Source organism: Thamnophis sirtalis, unplaced genomic scaffold, assembly GCF_051295495.1.
Source record: "Thamnophis sirtalis isolate CommonGarterSnake01/CBP01778 unplaced genomic scaffold, rThaSir2_p1.2 scaffold_9, whole genome shotgun sequence".
NCBI lineage: Eukaryota > Metazoa > Chordata > Lepidosauria > Squamata > Natricidae > Thamnophis > Thamnophis sirtalis.
The window spans coordinates 32,446,176-32,468,317 of record NW_028261389.1 but is presented as its reverse complement, the minus strand read 5'-3'; the positions used below and the strand labels follow the sequence as shown (position 1 = coordinate 32,468,317).

Here is a 22,142-nt window from a genome sequence, read left to right as displayed (position 1 = left end):
CCTTGTTACAGTTTAGCAGAGTCCTGACTTACTACCACAGTTGAGCCCAAAATTTACGTTCCTCAGTGAAACATTTGTTAAGTGCCTTTTGCCCATTTTACAACTTTTCTTGCCACTGTTGTTAAGTGACTCATTGCAATTGTTAAGTAAGTAACATAGCTATTAAGTGAATCTGGCTTCCCTGTTGACTTTGCTTGTCGGAAGATCGCAAAAGCTGATCCCATGAACTCAGGACACTGCAACCGTCATAAATATGAACCAGCTGCCAAGCATCTGAATTTTGATTATGTGACCATGAGGATGCTGCAATGGTCTTGTGTGAAAAATGGTCATAAGTCACTTTTTTCAGTGCCATTGTAACTTTGAACAGTCACTGAATGAACTGTTGTAAGTCAAGGACTTAGGACTACCTGTACTCATTTTATTCATACCTTTAGAGTTTTTAATAATTTATATTTGTAGGTTGCATGGGTCATTAATAAAAAATGATTGGCATATAGCTTTTTAAAATAAGTAGAATAATTTATTGTAGGTGTGAATGGAAATATTATTACAAATTTTTTTTTGCTTTAAGTAGTTCCAATGTACTATTTACATCATTTGATTTTTTTAGAAATTAGAATACCACCAGTCTTCGCAGATTGTTATTTAGTTCTGGTATGATTTCAGGAGAAAGCTGATTGTTCAGCTGCTAAAAATTTCTCACAAGAGATAATTTATTCTTTTCCCTGTTCCTCACTGAATGAAATAAACATGAAGTCTGGTAGCACCTTTAAGACTAACCAAGTTTATTAAGTCATAAGCTAGTGTGAACTACTTCTCAGTTTGAGTTTATTTTCTTGTCACAGATTGACAAAACCTTTTCCCCAATCTCCCTGATGGAGTTATTCTGCTCTAAAATTATATTTAAATTAACCGTGACTTGATTATGCTTTTTTTTAAAAAAAAAGTTTAAATCTCCAAAACAATGTTTGCATAAAAATATTTCCATAAAACATACTGTAATTGAGCACACTTTTAAAAGAGGAAATATAAAAAGAGGAGGTAGTCACAATAGTAGCATTTTTCTATACTGCCAACTAGGGATGCTTCTAATGATTTAGATAATGGAGATTTATTGAGTTACTGCCCTCTTCTGCCATGCTGGGGACAGTTTTTGCCAGCTAACTATAAATCTTGGGTGAAAAAATATTGCTGTTCTGGCATCTGTTGGAGAAGAGAAAGATTCTCATTTCAACTTGTGATGCTTCTGTTGTTATTGTTCAAGGATAGCCAGTATCTAGTGGTATTTGTTACCTCAATACAAATCATGTGATTTAAGAAGAAAGGAAATTAGGAAGTATAGTGTTTCGTAATACATCTCTCCTCTATGTGAAATTACTAAGACACTACTGGATAAAGTAATATTTTATTGTTTTATAACCCTTACATTCTGACAAGTTACAAATGACTTGCAGTTTTTCTTCAAGCTAAACTTACGGTACTCATAATAAACACATTCCCGGAAACATAATTTTTTCCCCAGAAACAAATTCCTAAAACAAAGCTTAAAGAACTAAAACTTGCAGAAAACAAAACCTTCAGAGCATATTTACTATAATTTACCACATACATGTATTAGGTTGTGATTAATCTTTAAGTGTTGATCCCCTATATTATTGTTATTGAGTAATCCAAATTCATAAACAGGGCCTAGACAGATATTACTAGATCTCCTGTTCTTAAGGAAATTCTGATTTCATTCTTCTTTTGGAGCTATTTGGATCAATTATACTAACAATTATTATTCTGTATAATCATATTTATCATGGTTTTAGTACATGTTTTGGGGAATGTATTATATGAACTAAGTTATTAGCAAACCAAATATCTCAAGAATTTAAGATGTTGGTGTATTAGGCCCATTTTTCCATTTGTGCTGTTTAAACAAAAGCATCTATAACAGAGGTATGAAATTTGCAGCCCGTGAGCCGGATTCGTCACACACTGGCCACCCCCACCCCAGATTTAGCGAAGGAGGGGAAAGTCATAATATGACATGTCATCGCGAGTTTGACACTCCTGCTCTATAACATATGCAGTGTACTCTGAATAATTCTAGGATTAGGATACAAATATAAAAAATGGAATAAAAATTCTGATGGTAAAATGTTTTCTGCAGTATTTGCTTAAACAGTGGAATGAAAGGCTGGCTTTGTCTCAGTAAAATTCCTTTATCTTCTCAAAATAGGACTTAAGCAAAATGTATTTTTATGATGGGTACTGTAATACAGATAGTCCTCACTTAATGACCAATCACTTAACTATGGTTTGAGATTATAGCAGACCCTCAGAAGGTATTTATGACCCCGTTCTGGAGTGCCAACAGAGAGACACAACCCCATGTACAGTCACATGACTGCACTTTGGATGCTTAGCAACTGGCTCTCTCTTACAGCCAATTGACACATTTCATGGTCTTCTGACAATTTACATTTCCAGCAAAAAATGCTCATAGGAATGCATTGACTGACTTAATGACCATGGTGTTCATCTAATGATTGGCACATTCTCTTGACCATGTGACATTTACTACTACTACAAAACAGATCGTAAAATCAGGTCACATGGGTGCCTCAACTTATGACCATCATGACTTACAATGGAAAGTCCAGTCTAACCAATTTCGTTGTATTTAAGTACAATGACAATAAAGATTATACTATGGTCCTCAGTCAATGACTAACTCTATGTACTCTTATCTGCCAAAAAGATGTTACCTGATTTATTTTCATGTTTAGCTACTGTATCATATATTCTTAACACTGGTCCTCTACAATTTGTACATCAACTTTCCAATTGAAAAGCTACCATTATGGACAAAGTTCAAACTTTGGTTCTGAGGGAAGACAATACACTTATCAAGAATAACTAATAGTCACAATAAATGTTTGCATAATAGAAACTTGGAAATATGAGTGGCCACCAGAGACATGTCCCATTTCTGCACCAACCCTTTTCAGTGTAACTGACCAGTGTTACCTTTCATATTGACATATATGTTGGACTTGGCAAAAGATTACTGTAATACCTTATTTGGCTACTTACTTCAGAGGACATCCAACAGATCCCAAAGTTCACCTTCCTGGGGTTCCAAATATAGGTTGGAAGAACCACACATTTTAGTGCTCTATTCAAAACTTCTTGGTGGTGTGAAGTTATTGAGTAGGAAGTAGCAATTTCAGCCATATAATTGCAACCCATACTTGCAGTTTCATGCTCCAAAGCCGTAGTTCAAAGTTTTGCTTTAAAGTAATTCTGCGCTGAATGGAAAATGAAACGCATTACACCGTTAATGTGTCCATAGAGGCGACAAAATGCCGTTTTCACAGCGTTTCCTCACAATCAACCACTAGTGTACCGTAAACCTGCTTTCTCATTACCGACCGAGGGACGCTTAACCGGCGCTATCACTTTAAATACTTGAACTAGAGGGTGGTGCCCGCTGCTCATTTTTTTATGCGCTTTTGAGGGAGGGACGCACGGACGCACGCACGCTCCACCCGCATCGCCCGCTGTCTCGTACTCCTCCCTTTTGCGCGCGCTCTCTTGTCCCTTCGCCATTGGCCCACCTTGGTCAGCTGACCCTGTGTTATTTCCTGCGTGTGTGTCTCTGTGAGGGGAGAATGGAGAGACAAATCTTCGGTCTGTTACTGCGGAGCCGCTTCCGGACAGAAGCAGATCCCTGCTGCCCCACGCGCCACTGAAAAAAATCTTGTCCACTCCGCGCTCCCCTCTGTGGGGGGGAGCGGGGAGGAGAACGAGGCTTGGGTAATGACTTCCATACGTTTAAAGCCGTCCTGCGGGCCTTGATGGAAGGGGCGGGGTGGGAGAAGGAGACGGTGCCAGGCAGTTTCTGGGCCGCAGCATCGGGGTCTCCTTCCCCCAACCTGTGTAGGTGCCTGGGCCAGGAACGCGGGCTACTAAGAGAGGGGGCACCTAGAGTGGATCGGAAGTGGGGAGACGGCAGAAAGTCCTTTATTTCGGCTAAATCCGCCCCTCGGGAGTTCCTTTACAGACCTTTCAGTTCCCTGTCATACTTCCGTGCTTGTTTCCTTTCGTTATGTACACCTCGAGGAGAAGAAAGGGGTTTGAGGGGAAAGTATAATGAAGGGATTCAAAGGTTTGTTCTGGGAGGAAGAATAGTAAAATAGCATTTATTTCAGTAGTTGAGTCTCATTACTTTTCCTAATATTTTTTTCCCTAAGGTAGTAGCCCTAGTCTTATGCACCAGTTGTAAGTTAAGCACTTGTATGTACTTTTATAAAAATATTTGTGGATGTTTTTATAATGGTATTTACTGGTTATTATTTAAAAATACTAACTTCAAAAATAGTTTACCCCTCACATTTAGTTGCCTCGATGAACCATTACAAACCACAGATCTGGGTTTTTTTCATACCCATCTGCATTGTTTTAACTAATAATATATCTCATGACTTTTGACACTGCCATCAATCTGCACAAGATGAGTGGAGTCATGTCAAAGATTTTAATGATTTAGTGTTGATACAGCAGAAAATATAGAGAGATGGGTGGATGAGTTTTCATGAATGGCAAATAGCTTTTAGGTGGTAGATATATCCGTAAGCAGTTTTTTATGAGATTTAATAGCAATACCACTTGACTTATATACAACTTCACAGTGCTTTACAGCCTTGCTAAGTGGTTTACAGAGCCAGCATATTTCCTTCAACAATCTGGGTCCTCATTTTACCAACCTTGGAAGAATGGAAGGCTGAGTCAACCTTGAGCCGTGAGGATTGAACTGCTGGCAGTCAGTAGAATTAGCCTGCAATACTGCATTCTAACCACTGTACAATCATGGCTGCTGCTGCTATTATATTATTATTATTATTATTATTATTATTATTATTATTATTATTATTATTATTATGTGGTTAATCTTTGGTGAGATTCACAGCCTTTGGGGCTGGTTGATAGCTCAACAGCTCAAGTCCTAACCAAGGACTTAGGAACTGTTAAGGTATCGTCGGAGGATATAAGCTGTTCCAAGTAGGGTGGTTTTTTGTAGAATCAGAATGTTCAAGTCTGATAAATTTAAAATTTCCAAATAGCGAGGTAGCCCTTTAGGTATTGCTCCAAGGGCTCCAATTACAATTGGGAGAACACTCTATTTCTTTCTCCACAGTCGCTCAACTTCAATTTGCAAGTCCCGGTACTTTGTGATTTTTTCTTGCTGTTTATCTTCAATTCATGCATCTCCAGGTATTTCAATGTCAATGAAACATACTTTTTTCTTTTCAACTATTGTTATGTCAGGTATGTTGTGGGCCAAGTGCCTGTCAATCTGAATTCTGAAGTCCCACAAGATCTTTCTCACTCTCTAAAACCTTCTGAACCTGATGTTCCCAGTGTTTTTTGCTGTACTCGAATCCAAACTTTTGGCACAATTTCCAGTGAATGATCTTAGCAACGCGGTCATGGCATTGTAGGTAGTCAGTTTGTGAAATTTTGCTGCACCCACTGATCAAGTGGTCGACTCTCTCTCATTACAGAGGCAATATTTGCTGTTGGTGGTGACATGTTAAATTTTTGCCTTCGTGCAGTTTGTGGCTAAGGCTTGTTATTGAGCTGCCAAAATAAAGCCTTCTGTTTCTTTTTTCAGTGCTCCTGATCTTAACCAATTCCACATTAGCTTTTGGTCAGCTTTGCCTTCAATACTTTTCATGTGTTGGCTATGCATAGCTTTGTTTTTCCAATTTTCAGCTCGCTTCTCAATTGCATCTTTCTTATATTCAGCTTTTGACAGTTGTCTTTAAAAGACCATCTTTATTTACTTCCTTAATCATTGGTTCTTCACTTTTCTGGATGTAATCATTCAAGCTGTGTTTTTCTTCTTCCATAGTCTGTTTTACTTGTAGGAGTCCTCGACCACCCTCTGCTCTTGGTAGATATAATCGGTCAACATCACTTTTAGGGTGCAAAGCATGATTCATTGTCATAAGCTTCCTTGTTTTTCTGTATGTGTGTGTGTGTGTGTGTGTGTATATATATATATATATTACAATTATTGAAATAAATACTCCCTTTGGTGAAGTAATATGACACTTCAGTTGTAGGTACTGTAGTTATATAATTGAGAACATAATTCACAATGGCAAACTATCATAAGCAAAGTGTGGCTTCAGTTTCTGTTCAGCCATGAAGCTCTGTTAGTGGTAAGTTTGCCATAATTATCTTGCAGTGATTATAGTTGGTAATTATAATTGAACTTGAATTTCTTAATCAAAATCAGAATATTAGTATACAACCTACATGCCATATATTTTATATATAATGCTGCAGTTTTTGTGGAACTGACTTCTTGATCTTGCATGATGATGTCTTCAGCTGTTTACTTGGCACTGTTTCACTTAATCAGATCACCTGCCAAATTCCTGATCTCTCCTGTAGCACATAGTATTTTCCCAAAATTACTTTTTCTTTCCTTTTTGGATTTTGAGTAACTTAAAGCAATATAATATGATTCACGTTTTCCATCTAAGTAAGAAAGTCCGTGAATCCACTAAGGTCCAAAAACAATTTGTAAAGGAGACAGACATTACAGAACTCTTGGTGACCTTGAGGGGGTGGCCTCCTGAAGTGTGGGGGACTGAATCACTATCATTATCAGTAGTTTACTCTTTTTCCACATTGAGCGGTATCCATTACTTCCATGTTGCCTATCTCTAGTTTACTTAATAGGTTTCAGATAGACTGAAACTTATTAAGGTTCTAGGTAAAGAATTAGCAGAGAAAGCAGGACTAGGAATCAGTTCATATAGTAGCTATAAACCACCTTGATTCCCAATGGCAATGTTAGTTATGCATTTTGACCCCGCTGTTATAGAAAGTCTGTTCCTATCAGAAATATTGTTGCTATCATCACTGAGAGGCTAAGTACCTAGCTTAAAACTAGAGATTTCAAAACAGAGGAGGCTGAGAAGCAATTGTAGTGAGACTGTTGCTATTCTAAGTATATGTAGAAAATGATAAAATTCATATTAATTGCAGTTAGCTGGAGATGGTCTTTATTTTAACATGTGAGGTTGATTCTGTTTTTGTGCATAGATGTGCTTTGACTTGTTGAATCCTAGTGACTGCTTGGACAAATCCCTGCAATTTTCTTGGCAAGGTTTCAGAAATAGTTTGCCATTGCTTGCTTCCTAGGGCTGAGAGAGAATGATTGGGTAAAGGTCACTCTCAGCTGGCTTTGTGCCTAAGGCGGGACTAAAATTCCTGGTCTCCTGATTTCTAGCCTGCAGCCCCAATCACTCTGCTAGACTGGGTCTCTGAGGTTAGGTCATAGCCCCCTCTTAAATTTTCCTACAAAATATATGCTGCTGAATATTTTATATTTGTAATTTTTCATCTATATAATAATATATGTTTCTGTATTTTCTGGGTTTTACCCTTGTAGAGTGAACTCTTGTTTATCAGATCACTTTTGTTTATTGCAGTACTTTTAAGATATTTTCTCTGATGTTTTAGTTACTACATAACTGTGTATTCTGTAAATTATTTTTATTGTTATAGGTAATATTTGACTTCTGACCACAGTTGGGACTGGAATCTCAATTATTGAGGGAAGGGGTCATTAATGAGATACCCATGTAAGTGCTTCGCGCAATGATCATAATTGCAGAACTCCCAGTTGCAGTTGTTAAGCAATCTCTCAGATTGTTAAGTGGATAGAGTAAGTGGATAGAGTGAAAGGCTGCTTGATGGGAGGATTTCAATTTCATGTGAATCTGAAATCCTTCTGGGAGATAACCCTTTCACTCTCAACATTCCTGCAGCCCATCAAAGGATTTCTTCCATGCACGGAAGGGAAGCTGAAATCTTCATGATTTGGGCTCCTGGAATTCACCAAGGGATTTCAGCTCACCTTCATCCGCTCTGTTTGCAACCTTCCCTGCTGGCTTCCCCATTGACTTTCTGATGATCACAGGTCACTTAGCAACCAGTTGTAAATGTAAGCCAATTACCAAGCATCTGACCTGCAGTCATATAACGGGTGTGTGATGTTTTATGTCAGTCAGGTAGTAAAATACTCTTTCTGAGGTTCTTAACTTTGGACGGTTGAGGACTACCTGTATGTGAAGGATTGGGAAACTTGGGTTTCATATTTGCAACACTCCGAGTAAAATTTGGGCTACCTATTTCACAGTGGCACATAATCAACTCAGGCATGTTTTGTATGCTCAATATGGACCAGATGTTTTAGTTGCTTCCAAGAAACCTGAAGTGTTTTTGTTTTTAATGGAGTTGATGTCTAAAATGTAATCCATATTATATTTCTATCAAAAACTAAAGAATAATTCCAGAGTTGATATAACAGCATTTACAGTTTCTTTTTAAAGAATTGAATATTATAGAGTGATTGCTGGCCTTAAAAATAATTACATTGGTTTCAGTGGATTTAAATTTAAAATTTTCATCAAAGGTTTTTATTTCAAGTCTACACCCCAAAGAATTGCTATGTGATTTTCTTGGTTGTCACTGTAAAAAATATGAGTCATTGACTCATATGATTTAATCTTATTAGTCATTGACATCTTTTTGAAATAACATATTAATGTAACTAGATTTGTAGAGAAATCTTTTAATATTAAATATATTAATGTGTTGAATTATTCCATATTCACACATACACATGTGTGTGTAGGTGTATGGGCAGCAACATGATGGAGATTTTAATAAGTAATTTATCTTAAGGATGAATCTTACTGTAAAATAAATACCTTGATCTTTATTTTTGTTCAGTTTTTTTTTACCAGTTACAATTATTTTTTTATTATTTATGGAGTTTTTTTTTCTTTTTCATGTATAGATGATGTGCTAGATCTGTTTGCTGACATTATATATCCAAAACAGTGCTATCAGAGAGATATGAAATGGTATGAGAATGAGATGACATGAGGTTTTTTTTTAGAACGGATGATCCCAAACGAATAATAGAATCAGTGTGGTCAATATTACAGACTACTCATTTAATATTATAGGGTGCAAGTACTAGTAAAAGTGTTATCTAATTTTTATTAAACTGCATTAAATTATAATATTGCAATTGTTTAAAAATGAAAATTGTACACTGGTAACTTGAAATTGTAGTACACTAATAACACAGTATTTTCTACTTCTGCATATTGATTTTTACCTTTTTTGCTGGAGGTTTGAAGTTGAAGCTTCTATGGGAACTAGGATCTTTACCATTTAGTATGCAATGGTAATTTAGTATGCAAGTTTATTTCTTGGTTTGGTGTATTTTGATTTCCCCCCATTTTCTATATCATTTAAAATTGAGGAAGAGGAAGGATTGGGGGGAGGAGGAAATTTTAACTCGTTAGATTTTATTTGGTTCCTAGGGCTTATATCCAGTTGCAGATAGATACTTTTGCAGAAGAAAATTATTCCAGGAATATTTTGGGATTTTTAAAAATATACTACCATACTTTTTGGAGTGTAAGACACACTTTTTCCCCCTAAAAGAGGGTAGAAATGTTGATGCATCCTGACCACCCCAATGTCCCGTTTCCCCCCAAAATGGGCCTGTTTTTTACAAAAGCAGGGCATGCAGAGGGTTTGGGAGGTCTGCAGAGTGATCCTGGGGCTGGGGAGAGCAAAAATGGGATGCGTGGGGGGTTTGGGAGGCCAAAAATGGCTCCATTTTTTGTGAAAATGGGCCCGTTTTTTGCAAAAATGGGGCGTGCAAATTTGGGACGCCTGCAGAGTGCTCCTGGGGGCTGGGAAGGGCAAAAATGGGGCATGCAGAGGGTTTAGGAGGTGTGCAAAGTACTCCTGGGTACTGGGGAGGGCAAAAATGGGGTGTCTGGTGGGTTTAGGAGGCCAAAAACAGGCCCTTTTTTGTGAAAACGTCCCCATTTCTCGCAAAAACAGGGCATGCAAATTTGGGGAGGCCTGCAGAGTGGCCTTGGGGGCTGGGGAGGGTAAAACAGGGCATGCAGAGGGTTTGGGAGGCCTGCAGCGTGACACTGGGAGCTGGGGAAGGCAAAAATGGGATGCGTGGGGTGTTTGGGAGACCCAAAACAGGCCTAGTTTTTGCAAAAATGGGAAGCACAGAGGTGTGGGAGGCCTGGGGGCCGGGAAAGGCAAAAACTTTTCTTGCTTTCCTCTTTGAAATCTTGGTGTGTCTTATACTTTGGTGCATCTTATAATCTGAAAAATACAGTATATACTTACCGTGTTTCCCCGAAAATAAGACAGGGTCTTATTTTCTTTTTACACACAAAATATGGCTTGAGCCTTATTATGAGGGGAGGGTTTATTGTTTTGGGGTTGCCAGGTGGCTGCTCTCTGGTATGCGCTATGGTTGTCCACAACCCACAAACATAGAGCGTACTCCCAGAGCGGCCACTGCCAGAAGACTCGGTTTGGAAGCCGCAGAAAAAGCCATGCAGCGGCGGCGGCAACAAAGGTCCCCTGACTCTATGGAGAGAACTGGGCCAGGGCATCGTGAGGGTGGGAGGTACGAGAGCGAGAGCGGAACATCCCGTCATGCAACCCCCATCTCCAACCGTGCAGAGCGCCATTAACTGCCATTTCAAAGGTGCCAAGCCGTGGGAGCCGGACGATGGCGAACAGGTGCTCACGTGGTTTGGCAATATCCCTAGGTCAGTGAATGGCGCTGTGCCCGGCTGGAAAGGGGGTTTGTTGGGTGGTTGCTCATGTGTGTAGTTGCTTCATGGCTGCTGTGTTACGCTGCTGCAACAGCGCAGCACAGCCATTTGCCCATGAGGCTGTGCCCAGCTCTTTGTCCGCTTGCAAGAGATCAGCCGCCCGGCAACCCCCCTCTTCAGCTGGGCACAGAGCTGCTCATTACCCTAGTGGTATCCCGAAGGCGCTAAGCAACATGATCACCTTTGCCTTCCCCCCCAGCCCCGGTTCTCTCGGCTTGGCACCTTCAGGATACCGCTAGGTTGGTGAGCGGCACTTTGCCTGGCCAGAGGTGGGGGGGTTGTCCAGGTGGCTTATTTGGGGGGGAGGGCTTATATTTTTGCCCATCAGAAAAATGTGGCATGGCCTTATTATCAGGACATGTCATAATTTCGGGAAAACACAGTACAAATCAAGAAATTTAATTCCTAAAGTTGACGAATAACAACTAAGTTCTTGGAATCTGTTAGTTTAGCAAACATGACAAAGATAGATAATGTTAAAACATATTCAGATATTTGGACTCTGGAGCAGTTTTAGTTGTGCATTCCATGAATTTGAATAATAATTAAAGAGATCTTGCATGTTTTCAAAAATATAATATCTTCTATGTGTATCTATTAATTAGCCATGTGTGACTGACAGGCCTCTTGATAAAGGAAATAACCTTTGGTTTTTGATCATTTATAGTTATTCCTCTATATAGCAATAGATTACTGAGGTTTTTGCAACATTGGTTGCATAAAGAAATATTGCAGTGGATAAACCTTCTAGTTTAGGGGAATGAAGCATTTTAAAAATCAAAATTGGCCAGTATATTGATGTGGAATTGATCATTTATCCACATTTGTTAGCTCTAATTTGTTTTTGTTGTCCCTTTCAGTATTGCAATTTACACATTGCACTAACCTCTTATATTCTGATTTGTCATAGCATGTGAGGTAAGTTAGTGAGATTTCCATAAAAGTGAAAGTGTATTTTTCTGTTTTATCTTCATCAATTATAATCAGTTCCTTCTAGTCCCTGTCTTCCCCTTTCCTTCTTTTTCTTCCTTTCTTTTTCTTTCTCAAGTTTTTTTTTAATCTCACCTTTATTATTGCTCTCCTTCCTGCATCTTTTTTTCCACCTTTTTATTCCTTCAGGGAAACAGTGTCATTGATAATAGACTATTGGCAAAATGATAAAAAGTGTTTTCTGACCAGTGGCAACAGTGATAAATCAGACATATTAAATTGACATTTCAATAAACAGTAGTAACTGCAAGAATATCACCATTTAAATCAGTAACAGAAAAAGTCAATAGCAGCTACTAGTTGTTTTGGACGGAGTACATCAGTGTGTGATTCAAATTTTTTTACTACCGGTTCTGTGGGTGTGGCGTGGCTTGGTGGGCGTGGCAGGGGAAGGATACTGTAAAATCTCCATTCCCTCCACACTCCGGGGGAAGGTTACTGCAAAATCTCCATTTCCTTCCAATCGGTGTGCATGCATGTGTGTGGAAGAGTAGTTAGTGATGATTAGGGTTCATATTTTTTACTTGTGAAAAATATGATCTGTGTAGTGCCTGATTATAAATATTAAAAACTCAAACAATCTTGTTGCTTTTATCTTCTCAGTGCTAAATTTTTTAAATAAAATTATGCAGTCTGTTGTAACTTTAGGAAGTATTATTTATTTCTTCAAGTCTATATTATCCTTCTAGTGTTTTAACTCTAGCCTTAGCTGGTTATAACAATTCTAATATATTATTCCAACAATGAAACACTTAATGAAGATACCGTAATTGGCACTGGAATTTCCATTGGTAAGCAATGCGATCATAAAATGCAACATCAATGATCGCACCATTTACCAATGAAAATTCTGTCACTTCAAGTTGTTGTGAAGTGAATCACTGCAGATAGTTAAACAAAGATGTCATATGATCATGACTTCTTGCCAGCTTCCCTATTGACCTTGCTTTTAGGAAGTCAGCAAACTTCTGATCATGTGACCACAGGATCCTGCAACGTAATTGTGAGCCAGGTTCCCAAAACGTGATCACATCATTACATACAATGTAAGTACAAGGACCAGTCATAAATACCACTTCTTCATCACTATCATAAATTTGAACAGTTGCTGAATGGTTGGTTGTTAAATGAGGACCATCTGTAAATGAATTTGATAAATGACTTTATTATGATGTAACTTATTTTTATTGTGCTTTTTATATATAACATTTAAATTGAAAGCCATCTTGAATATTCATTTTGAACGTATAAGGAAAAAAAAGTTAGAATGTTATTGTGGATAGAAGATGTAAGGTTGATTGTTGGGTCCTTCTATTTCTCATAATGTAATTTAAATCATTTTTTTCTTTAATTTGTTTAGAAGCTGGACTTAGACCAGATTATACAGTTGAACTGTATAGAATAGATGTGGCATATTTTATGCGGCTTCTTAAATAGCAATAGCACTTAGACTTATATACTGCTTTACAGAGCTTTACAGCCCTCTTTAAGTGGTTTGCAAAGTTAGCATAATGCCCCCAACAATTTGGGTTCTCGTTTTACCCACCTTGGAAGGATGGAAGACTGAGTCAACCTTGCCTGGTGTGAGATTTGAGCTGCCAAATTGCAGTCAGCCGGCAGTGAGTAGAAATAGCCTGCAGTACTGCACTCTAACCACTGCGCCACCATGGCTCATAAGTCTGAACAGAAGCAAAGTATACTGTATTTTTCAGAGTATAAGATGCACCTTTTTCCCTCAAAAAATAAGCTGAAAACCGGGGTGCATCTTATACCCTGAATACAGCATTTTGTGCCTCCAAAACTCCGCCCCCTTCACCAAAATGGCTGTGCATACTTTTAAGAGGCTTTCAGAGTGCTCCTGGGGGCTGGGGAGGGCAGAAATGAGCAAAAAACAGGTCATTTTTTGTTCAATTTTGTTGTCCCCCCCCCCACAGCTCTCAGGAGCACTCTACAAGCCTCCTAAAGGCTTTTTTTTTTAAATTGGCCCATTTTCCAAAAAAATGGGTGCTGTTTTTGGGAGGTTTGCAGAGTGCAAAAACTTTTTTTTTAATTTGCCTCTTCAAAACCTTGGTGTGTCTTATGCTCCGGTGCACCTTATATTCCAAAAAATACAGTAGCTTTTCCCACAGACTTGTAGCTTTCTGCTATTTGCGACCTTTCGTATGTTAGACTACAGCTGTCATCAGTCACACTTACCATCACTCATTATGCATTAGGTTAGTAAAAATGTTGGATCAACACTGAGTGGGAAGATGTGCTTCTGATCCTTCTTTGACAATAAAGCTGATTAGATAGTTTTAAGTCAAGCCTTTTTTTTTTTTGTTTCACATCAAGGATTGAAGAAGGTGGGCAGGAGGAATCACATATTTTTCCCTGAGCAAAAATGTCAATAGATATAGGCTCTATTGTATAGTGTTTTTAATGATAAACTGGCCACCCACATTTTTATTTTCTCAAGTAGCTGCATATAATTTTTCCGTACACTTTACTCAATGACCATAATCAAAGCTTTCCCAATTGTGGTCGTTAAGGAGGCAAAGAGCTGCCAGCTAAAGGAAGGAAGGCAGCTCTCTCAGTGCGCAGAAGGGAACTTTGGTTGGGTAAAGGAAAGGAGTTCAGATCAGGATATGAGCTTCATTTCTTCAGCCTTCCATACGAGTTCCCCTCCCATCCATGCTCTCTTTCCCCTCCCCAATGTATGTACTGTGGACTAAAGAAGCAGAGCATCCTTTCCGAGCTGTCATTTAATGGTTGTTAAATGACCAGTCGTAAGTCAAGGACTAGCTGTAGTGCACACATACTCAGAGAAGTCAATAGCAGTTCTCTTCTTTTGGAGTGTGGCTTTTGTGGGAAATACTCCTATAATCAGCTGTGACCATGTGGTTGTATATTTCATAATGTTATAATTTTTTTACAGAAAATCTTTCAGAAAACTGTTTCCTATAATAGGAAGAGAGGATAAAGTTTTTAATTTTTTTAAAGAGTTCATTTAAATAAATTACTTCACAAATTTTACTAAAAATGGAATACAAACTAAAAATGTATATAACTATATACATTTTATATACCATTTTAGAAAAGTTAGGAGACATAACCCGAATTAAATATTTACAGAGTCATGGGAAAGTATTCAGCTATTTTACGTTAAATTTGTTTTGCTTAAATTGAAATTTGGTTTATGTGCTCCACCTTTCATATTCAGATTTTTAACTGTGATAGGTGCATGGATGTATACAAATATTAATATTGCTGTTTATGTGATATTTGAATTTTGGGACAGTGGGAAAATGGGAATATAGGAATCTTTCATAAAATCCAAAAGCACCATTGGTGGCATCTCACTCGTAATTTTAAATTATGCTCAATCTGGCAATTATTTTTCTGGAGCTGTAATTCACTTCATAAAAGATGGTAGTTGCTTCTTGATTAATATTGATGTACATTCTGTATTTTTCACACCATAGATACTTGTGTTTTCAAACCAGATAAATATTTTAAAACTATTTCAAAGTTTCTCCAGTTCAAATATCCTCTGCTGTGACATATTATTGTAAGTGGTATAGAATTGCTGTTGGGACTGGAGTCATTTTGATATCTGTCACAGCAGCTCTAATATGGAATAGGTGGAAAATAAGTAATAAAAACTATCTTCTAAAATGTTCTTATAAAATATAGTCATTGTCATTCTGTTTCCATACCAGAAATTCATGCTCTTAGTTTCCTAAGGGGAAAACAATACTAGGTCAGTTAGTTGATAATATGTATATTTCTATGACTTGGGGGACATGAACTGTTTTGCTGATTTATTTATCTTTTCTCTCTTTCAGGAAGGCTGTTAAGCTGTCAATACGCAGCTGAACAGCATGCAGTCCTTTCGGGAGCAGAGCAGTTACCACGGAAACCAACAGAACTACCCACAGGAAGTACATGGTGCATCTCGGCTGGAGGAATTTAGCACTCGCCAGCAAGCTCAGATGTTTCAGAGCTTTGGAGGAGGTGGCAGCACTAGTGGACGGCGCGAAGCAACAGGAAACTCTGCATCTATGGGTAGTGAAAGCTCTGGACATCAGAGTTATCAAGGTTTCAGAAAAGAAGCAGGAGAATTCTATTACATGGCTTCCAGCAAGGATCCTGCAGCAGGAGGAGGACAACAGCTTCCTCAGCGTAGGCCTTCTGGACCAGTACAGAGTTATGGACCACCCCAAGGCAGCAGCTTTGGGAGTCAGTATGGAAGTGAAAGTCACGTGAACCAGTTTCAAACACAACACTCGTCACTTAGTGGAGTAACACATTATCAGCAGGACTATACTGGTCCTTTCTCCCCTGGCACTGCTCAGTACCAGCAGCCGGCATCTAGCCAACAACAGCAACAAGTGCAGCAAATGAGGCAGCAGCTTTATCAATCTCATCAGCCTTTACCACAGGCCTCTAACCAATCTGCCTCTAACACACCTCATTTGCAGTCAATTCAACGCCCTTCAAATCTGCCTTCATCTACTTCTACCTATCCATTAAGAATAGGTCAGTATAGTCAGCACTATCAGCCTCCTGTTTCTTCCTCTTCTTCATTTCCTTCTCCTCAACGGTTTGCTCAATCTGGACAGAACTATGATGGTAATTATACTGTGAATGCTGGTTCACAGTATGAAGGACATGCTGTTGGTTCAAGTGCACAAGCTTATGGGACTCAGTCAAATTACAGCTTTCAGACACAGTCAATGAAAAACTTTGAGCAGTCAAAGTTGACCCAAGGGAGTCAACAGGCACAAGGACAGGGACAACAGTCACAACAACAACAACAACAACAACAGACTCCTCCACAACATGTAATGCAGTATTCAAACACTGCTTCGAAACTGTCTCTTCAAAGTCAAGTGGGGCAGTACAATCAAGCTGAGGTCCCTGTCAGATCACCCATGCAGTTCCATCAGAATTTTAGTCCTATATCTAACCCGTCACCAGCTGCCTCTGTGGTTCAGTCTCCAAGCTGCAGTTCCACACCATCTCCTCTCATGCCAAGTAGTGAGAATCTTCAATGTGGACAAAGCAACATTCCAGTAGCATCTAGAAACCGCATTTTACAAATGATGCCTCAACTTAGTCCAACACCATCCATGATGCCAAGCCCCAGTGCTCAGGGTGCAGGATTCAAAGGATTTGGGCTTGAAGGCTTGCAAGAAAAAAGACTTACAGATCCAGGACTAAGCAGTTTAAGTGCCCTGAGTAGTCAAGTAGCTAATCTTCCCAATACAGTTCAGCACATGTTACTCTCAGATGCTTTGGTGCCTCAGAAGAAAAACTCAAAAAAATCATCAAAAAAAACAGAGAGCTGCACAAACTCAGAAGGTTCCTCTCAAGCAGAAGAACAGCTTAAGTCTCCACTAGCAGAGTCCATTGATGGTGGCTGTTCCAGTAGTTCAGAAGATCAAGGAGAAAGGGTGAGACAACTGAGTGGTCAGAGCACCAGTTCTGACACCACTTACAAGGGGGGTAATTTAGAGAAATCTCAGTCATCACCAGCACCGCCATCTCAAAATGAACCTGCAAAAATCACTACCAGCTCTGCAGTTGAGGAAGAAGTGGCCTCCCCTCCTGATGGAAAAGAAGCCTTGATTTCTGTGGAGGTCCCCCCAAAGATCAAAGAAAAGACAGTTGGTGTGATAGTCTCCAGAGAAGCTATGTCAGGAAGAGTGGAAAAATCAAGTGGACAGGATAAATCCCAACAAGATGATGCTTCTACAAGTGCTCAAGCATTGCCTTCTGCCTCTACATTGAAAGAGACTAATCTTGTAGGAGCTCAGCAAGAGTCACAAGGTGGAAATAAAGGAAGCAGAACTGGGGACAGCAACACTAATCATAATGAAGATGGAAACAACCCACCTGGTCATGCTGCTATTGGCTCTAGTTTTACAAGCAGAACAGAGCCTTCTAAATCCCCTGGCAGTTTGAGGTACAGCTTCAAAGATAGTATTGGGGTTAATATGCAAAGAACTTCTGGTACCTTTTCACAGTATCCTTCAGGTCAGGATAAAGGGGAGTTTTCAGTGCATAGTGAGCGAAAGGGCAGGAATGAAAAATTTCCCAGTCTCTTGCAGGAAGTTCTGCAAGGCTATCACCATCATCCTGACAGGAGATATTCTAGAAATGCCCAAGATCAGCATGGAATCAGTGGAAGTTTAGAAAGTAGCATGAGACCCAATGTTCTGGTTAATCAAACAAATGAACTAAGTAACAGAGGCCTTCTAAATAAAAGTATTGGATCTCTTATGGAAGGTTCACACTGGGGACACTGGGATAGAAAATTAAGTGGCAGTACAGCTGAGATGAAACAGATAAATTTGGTAGATTATCCTATACCTAGAAAGTTTGACTTGGAGTCTACAGCTCATGAAGCTGGAGGAGTCTCTGAGAGAAGATCGGTTATTTGTGATATATCACCTTTGAGGCAGATTGCTAGAGATTCTGGGCCACATTCTGGAGGACATATAAGTACTGATGGCAGGAGTGGAAGAAGTGACCGTTTGACTTCTGGTTTAAATCAGTCAGTCATCCTCCCTGGTGGCCTCGTAGCCATAGAAGCCAAGCTAAAGTCTCACAGTGGGCAGATTAAGGAGGAGGATTTTGAACCTAAGACCTCTGCCAACATCAACAACAAAAAATCGGGAGATCATTGTCACCATGCCAGTTTTAAGCATGAAACCTACCGAGGGAATGCTAGCCCTGGGGCTGCAACACTTGATTCTGCATCAGACTACCTGCTACAACAGGATAGCCGAACAACACAGATGAGACGAGGACCTAACAGAATAGGAAGCAGCCGGGAAGGAATGAGAGGTAAATCTCCCTCTCAATTTCATGATCTGGCAGATAAGTTAAAGATGTCACCAGGAAGAAACAGAGGTCCAGGGACAGATCTTCACCAGATGAATCCACATATGGTGCTTTCTGACAGGGTCAATCGGAGTTCCTTACATACTTCTTTCTCTTCAAATTCTGAAAGTTCATCTTTGGCTTCAGCATATCATGGTAATTCCCGATCCCACGTTTATGGTGATCCTAATCAAGGATTGAATTCCCAGTATCACTATAAAAGACAGCTATACCATCAACAACAAGAGGATTATAAAGATTGGAGTAGCAGCTCTGCTCAGGGTGTGATTGCTGCAGCTCAGCATAGGCAGGAAACGGCTAGAAAGAGCCCAAGACAGCAACAATTCTTAGACAGAGTAAGGAATCCTTTAAAAAATGACAAGGATGGAATGATATATCTCCATTCTGGTTCTTACCATGACGTGGGGTGCCAAGAAACCAGCCGTTGTTTGTTGGGAGGTGAAAGCACACTTCAGAATAAATGCGTGGAAATTAAACACATGAATCAAAAGATTCAGCAACATGAATCAGGCTGGGATCTTTCCCGTCAGTTAACCCCTGGAAAGAACAGTGGCTCTCTAGGGACAACAAGTCAGAAAAGATTTATTTCACAAAATAGTGATACACATAGGCGTGATGATGTTGGTGATGTACTTAAATCTGCCAATGCCATGGTAAGAATTCCTGGCCAAGAAGATCAATCTCCTCAAAATCCTTTAATAATGAGAAGGCGAGTCCGCTCATTCATTTCTCCTATTCCAAGCAAGAGGCAGTTGCAGGAAATGAAAACCAGTGGGATTGATGAGAAAGGCCGCATACTCCCTTCATCAAAGGATGGAGTTGATAAAACTCTCAATTCTTATGCCCATTCTTCTCAAAACCAAGATGTTGGCAGATCATTCTCAAAAGGAGAATCATCTAAGAATCTTCCAAGTCCTGATAATAGAAACTGTTCTGGTGTTTCCATCACAAGCCCAGCTAAAACAAAAATTCTTCCCCCACGAAAGGGTCGTGGACTAAAGTTGGAAGCTATTGTTCAAAAAATCACCTCTCCCAATGTTAGAAGAAGTGCATCTTCAAATTGTGCTGAGGCTGGTGCAGATACAGTCACTCTTGATGACATTCTGTCTCTGAAGAGTGGCCGCCCAGACAGTGGGAATGTGGCCAATCATGAAATAGGAGAAGAAAATATAAAAGTAGAAGTGTTAGATCGAGAAAATCAAGTACTGACCAATGAAATTTCTCGGACAATATCTTCTGAAGATTGGCGTGATGATGGAGATGAGATTGTGAAAAAAGAAGTTTCTGAACATGTCCCTGTTGGCAAGGACGGTTCAGTGCCTATCTTGATTCCAGCATCTTCCCAGAAATCTGTTGGGCAAGTAAGAATAGATGGATCTGGAAATTTTTCTGAATCAAAATCAATTCCGCCAACCAATATTTTGGCTCCTGAAACAAGTGTAAAACCAGAAGAAAAAGATGGAAGTATCATTATGACACTCAAGTCAGATCCCTTTCCTCCAAAGGGATATTTCCCTTCTGGTAAGAAGAAGGGAAGACCTATCGGTAGTGTAAACAAACAAAAGAAGCAGCAACAATTACCGCTTCCTTTAGTGCCAGAAGCAGTGCAGCTATCAGAGGAGACAGTAGACAGTGAACCAAAACCTAAGAGACAGCGAAGGGAGAGGAGGAAAACTGCAGCACAACCACGAAAGCGGAAACCAAGACGAGCTGCTCCCATTGTAGAGCCTCAAGAACCAGAAATCAAACTAAAATATGCCATTCAGTCTCTTGATAAAACTGATACTAGGAATAAATCTTTTTTCCCTTACATTCATGTAGTAAACAAATGTGAGCTGGGTGCTGTATGCACAATAATTAATGCAGAAGAAGAAGAGCAGAATAAATTGATGAGGGGTCGAAAAGGACAGAGGTCATCAACGCCACCTCCTAGCAATGTGGAGAGTAAAGTACTGCCTAGTTCCTCTTTTATGCTACAAGGTCCTGTTGTAACAGACTCATCTGTTATGGGCCACCTTGTCTGTTGCCTTTGTGGCAAATGGGCCAGCTACCGCAACATGGGTGATCTCTTTGGGCCTTTCTATCCGCAAGATTATGCAGCCACACTGCCTAAGAACCCCCCTCCTAAGAAGTCCACAGAGATGCAAAACAAGATCAAAGTACGACATAAAAGTCTGTCTAATGGTTCCAAGACTGACACAGAGGAAGAAGAGGAGCAAGAGCAAAAAGAACAGAGAAGCCTGGCTGCCCACCCACGTTTTAAAAGACGACATCGCTCTGAGGACTGTGCTGGGGCTTCTCGGTCACTTTCAAGAGGCCCTGCTTGTAAAAAAGCAACCACTGAGGGTGGCAGTGTTGCTGAAAATACTTCTTCAGACTCTAAACCTCCCATACCTACTTCTGAAGGTGGTCCTGAGTTGGAGCTACAAATTCCTGAACTACCTCTTGATAGTAATGAATTTTGGGTCCACGAGGGCTGTATTCTCTGGGCCAATGGGATTTACCTAGTCTGTGGCAGGCTTTATGGGCTGCAAGAAGCTGTGGAAATAGCTAAAGAGATGGTGAGTACTATATATAAACAATCACATGCGTCTTACAACTGTCATGATATTTATTGCATTCTAATTGGTTTCTTTTGTCATCTCTTAAACATATTGGTACCACTGTAATTTTATGGATTGTTTACGTGAGCCAATCTCATAATTTTACATTATTCAGAATTATTTTGGATTGACATTCATTGAATCATTTTATGCTGTAATTAATGTATTCTTATTAGGCTATACATTTCCTTAAACAAATGATATTGCTGAGTTTAATGCTTGTAAAAGATAACATTTCCTTTTGGTCACATTGAATTTTTGTTCATGTGATATGATGATATGACCATGTGATACTGTACAGGTAATCCTTATCTTACAACCCTGATTGAGCCCAACATTTATGTTGCTCAATGAAGTTACCTTTAGATTGCCAAAGGACTTAGTTCAACTAGTTTCTATTGAATGTTGTCATTTGAGGGTAATTTTTGCATTTTTCATTACTTGAAATTAAGTTTGGGTGACTCTGTGAGTCTGTTTGTATACAGCAACCTGCTTTATCTTTTCTTCTCCAGAGGGTTGGGTTTTTAAAATTCCAAACATTCATTGATCTGCAAAAGATATATTTTGTTAGCTTTCTTTCTTGTACAAACACTTTTTTTTTCAGATTCTACATCTATCCAAATAATAGTCAGGGTGGAAGAGAGAAGAAAGAATATATTTAAAAATCAGATAACACAAATGAGTTCTGACATCTTAGCATAAATAAAGGCAAACTTGCAAGGACTTCTGAACTCTTATGCTGTCAAGATGTTGTTTGCTATAGAAGGTGAATGGGAGGTTATTGTGCTATAGCTGTTTCTCAGCTTGTCTAATAGTTTAGTTTGCTTTAGAGGTAAAGAGATTTTCATTGCACATTTTAAGACATCTTAAGAGATTGCTATTCTGGATTGTAAGTAGTTTCTTCCATTCATACTGA

At 39.3% G+C, this 22,142-nt stretch overlaps 1 protein-coding gene across 5 annotated transcripts in view; it reads left to right on the top strand.

The window, feature by feature from the left end:
• The window catches only part of TCF20 (transcription factor 20), a 165,031-nt gene that overhangs the window by 119,446 nt on the left and 23,443 nt on the right, over window positions 1-22,142 (top strand). For 3 of the 5 annotated variants that reach the window (XM_087723248.1, XM_087723247.1, XM_087723246.1), the window contains one exon: window positions 15,560-21,184. In XM_087723248.1, coding sequence (XP_087579374.1) covers window positions 15,596-21,184 — 5,589 coding nt within the window. In that variant the 5' untranslated portion in view covers window positions 15,560-15,595. Of the gene's footprint in view, window positions 1-3,638; window positions 3,811-15,559; window positions 21,185-22,142 lie in introns of those variants that run through there. The other 2 variants (XM_087723249.1, XM_087723245.1) reach the window with 1 other exon arrangement.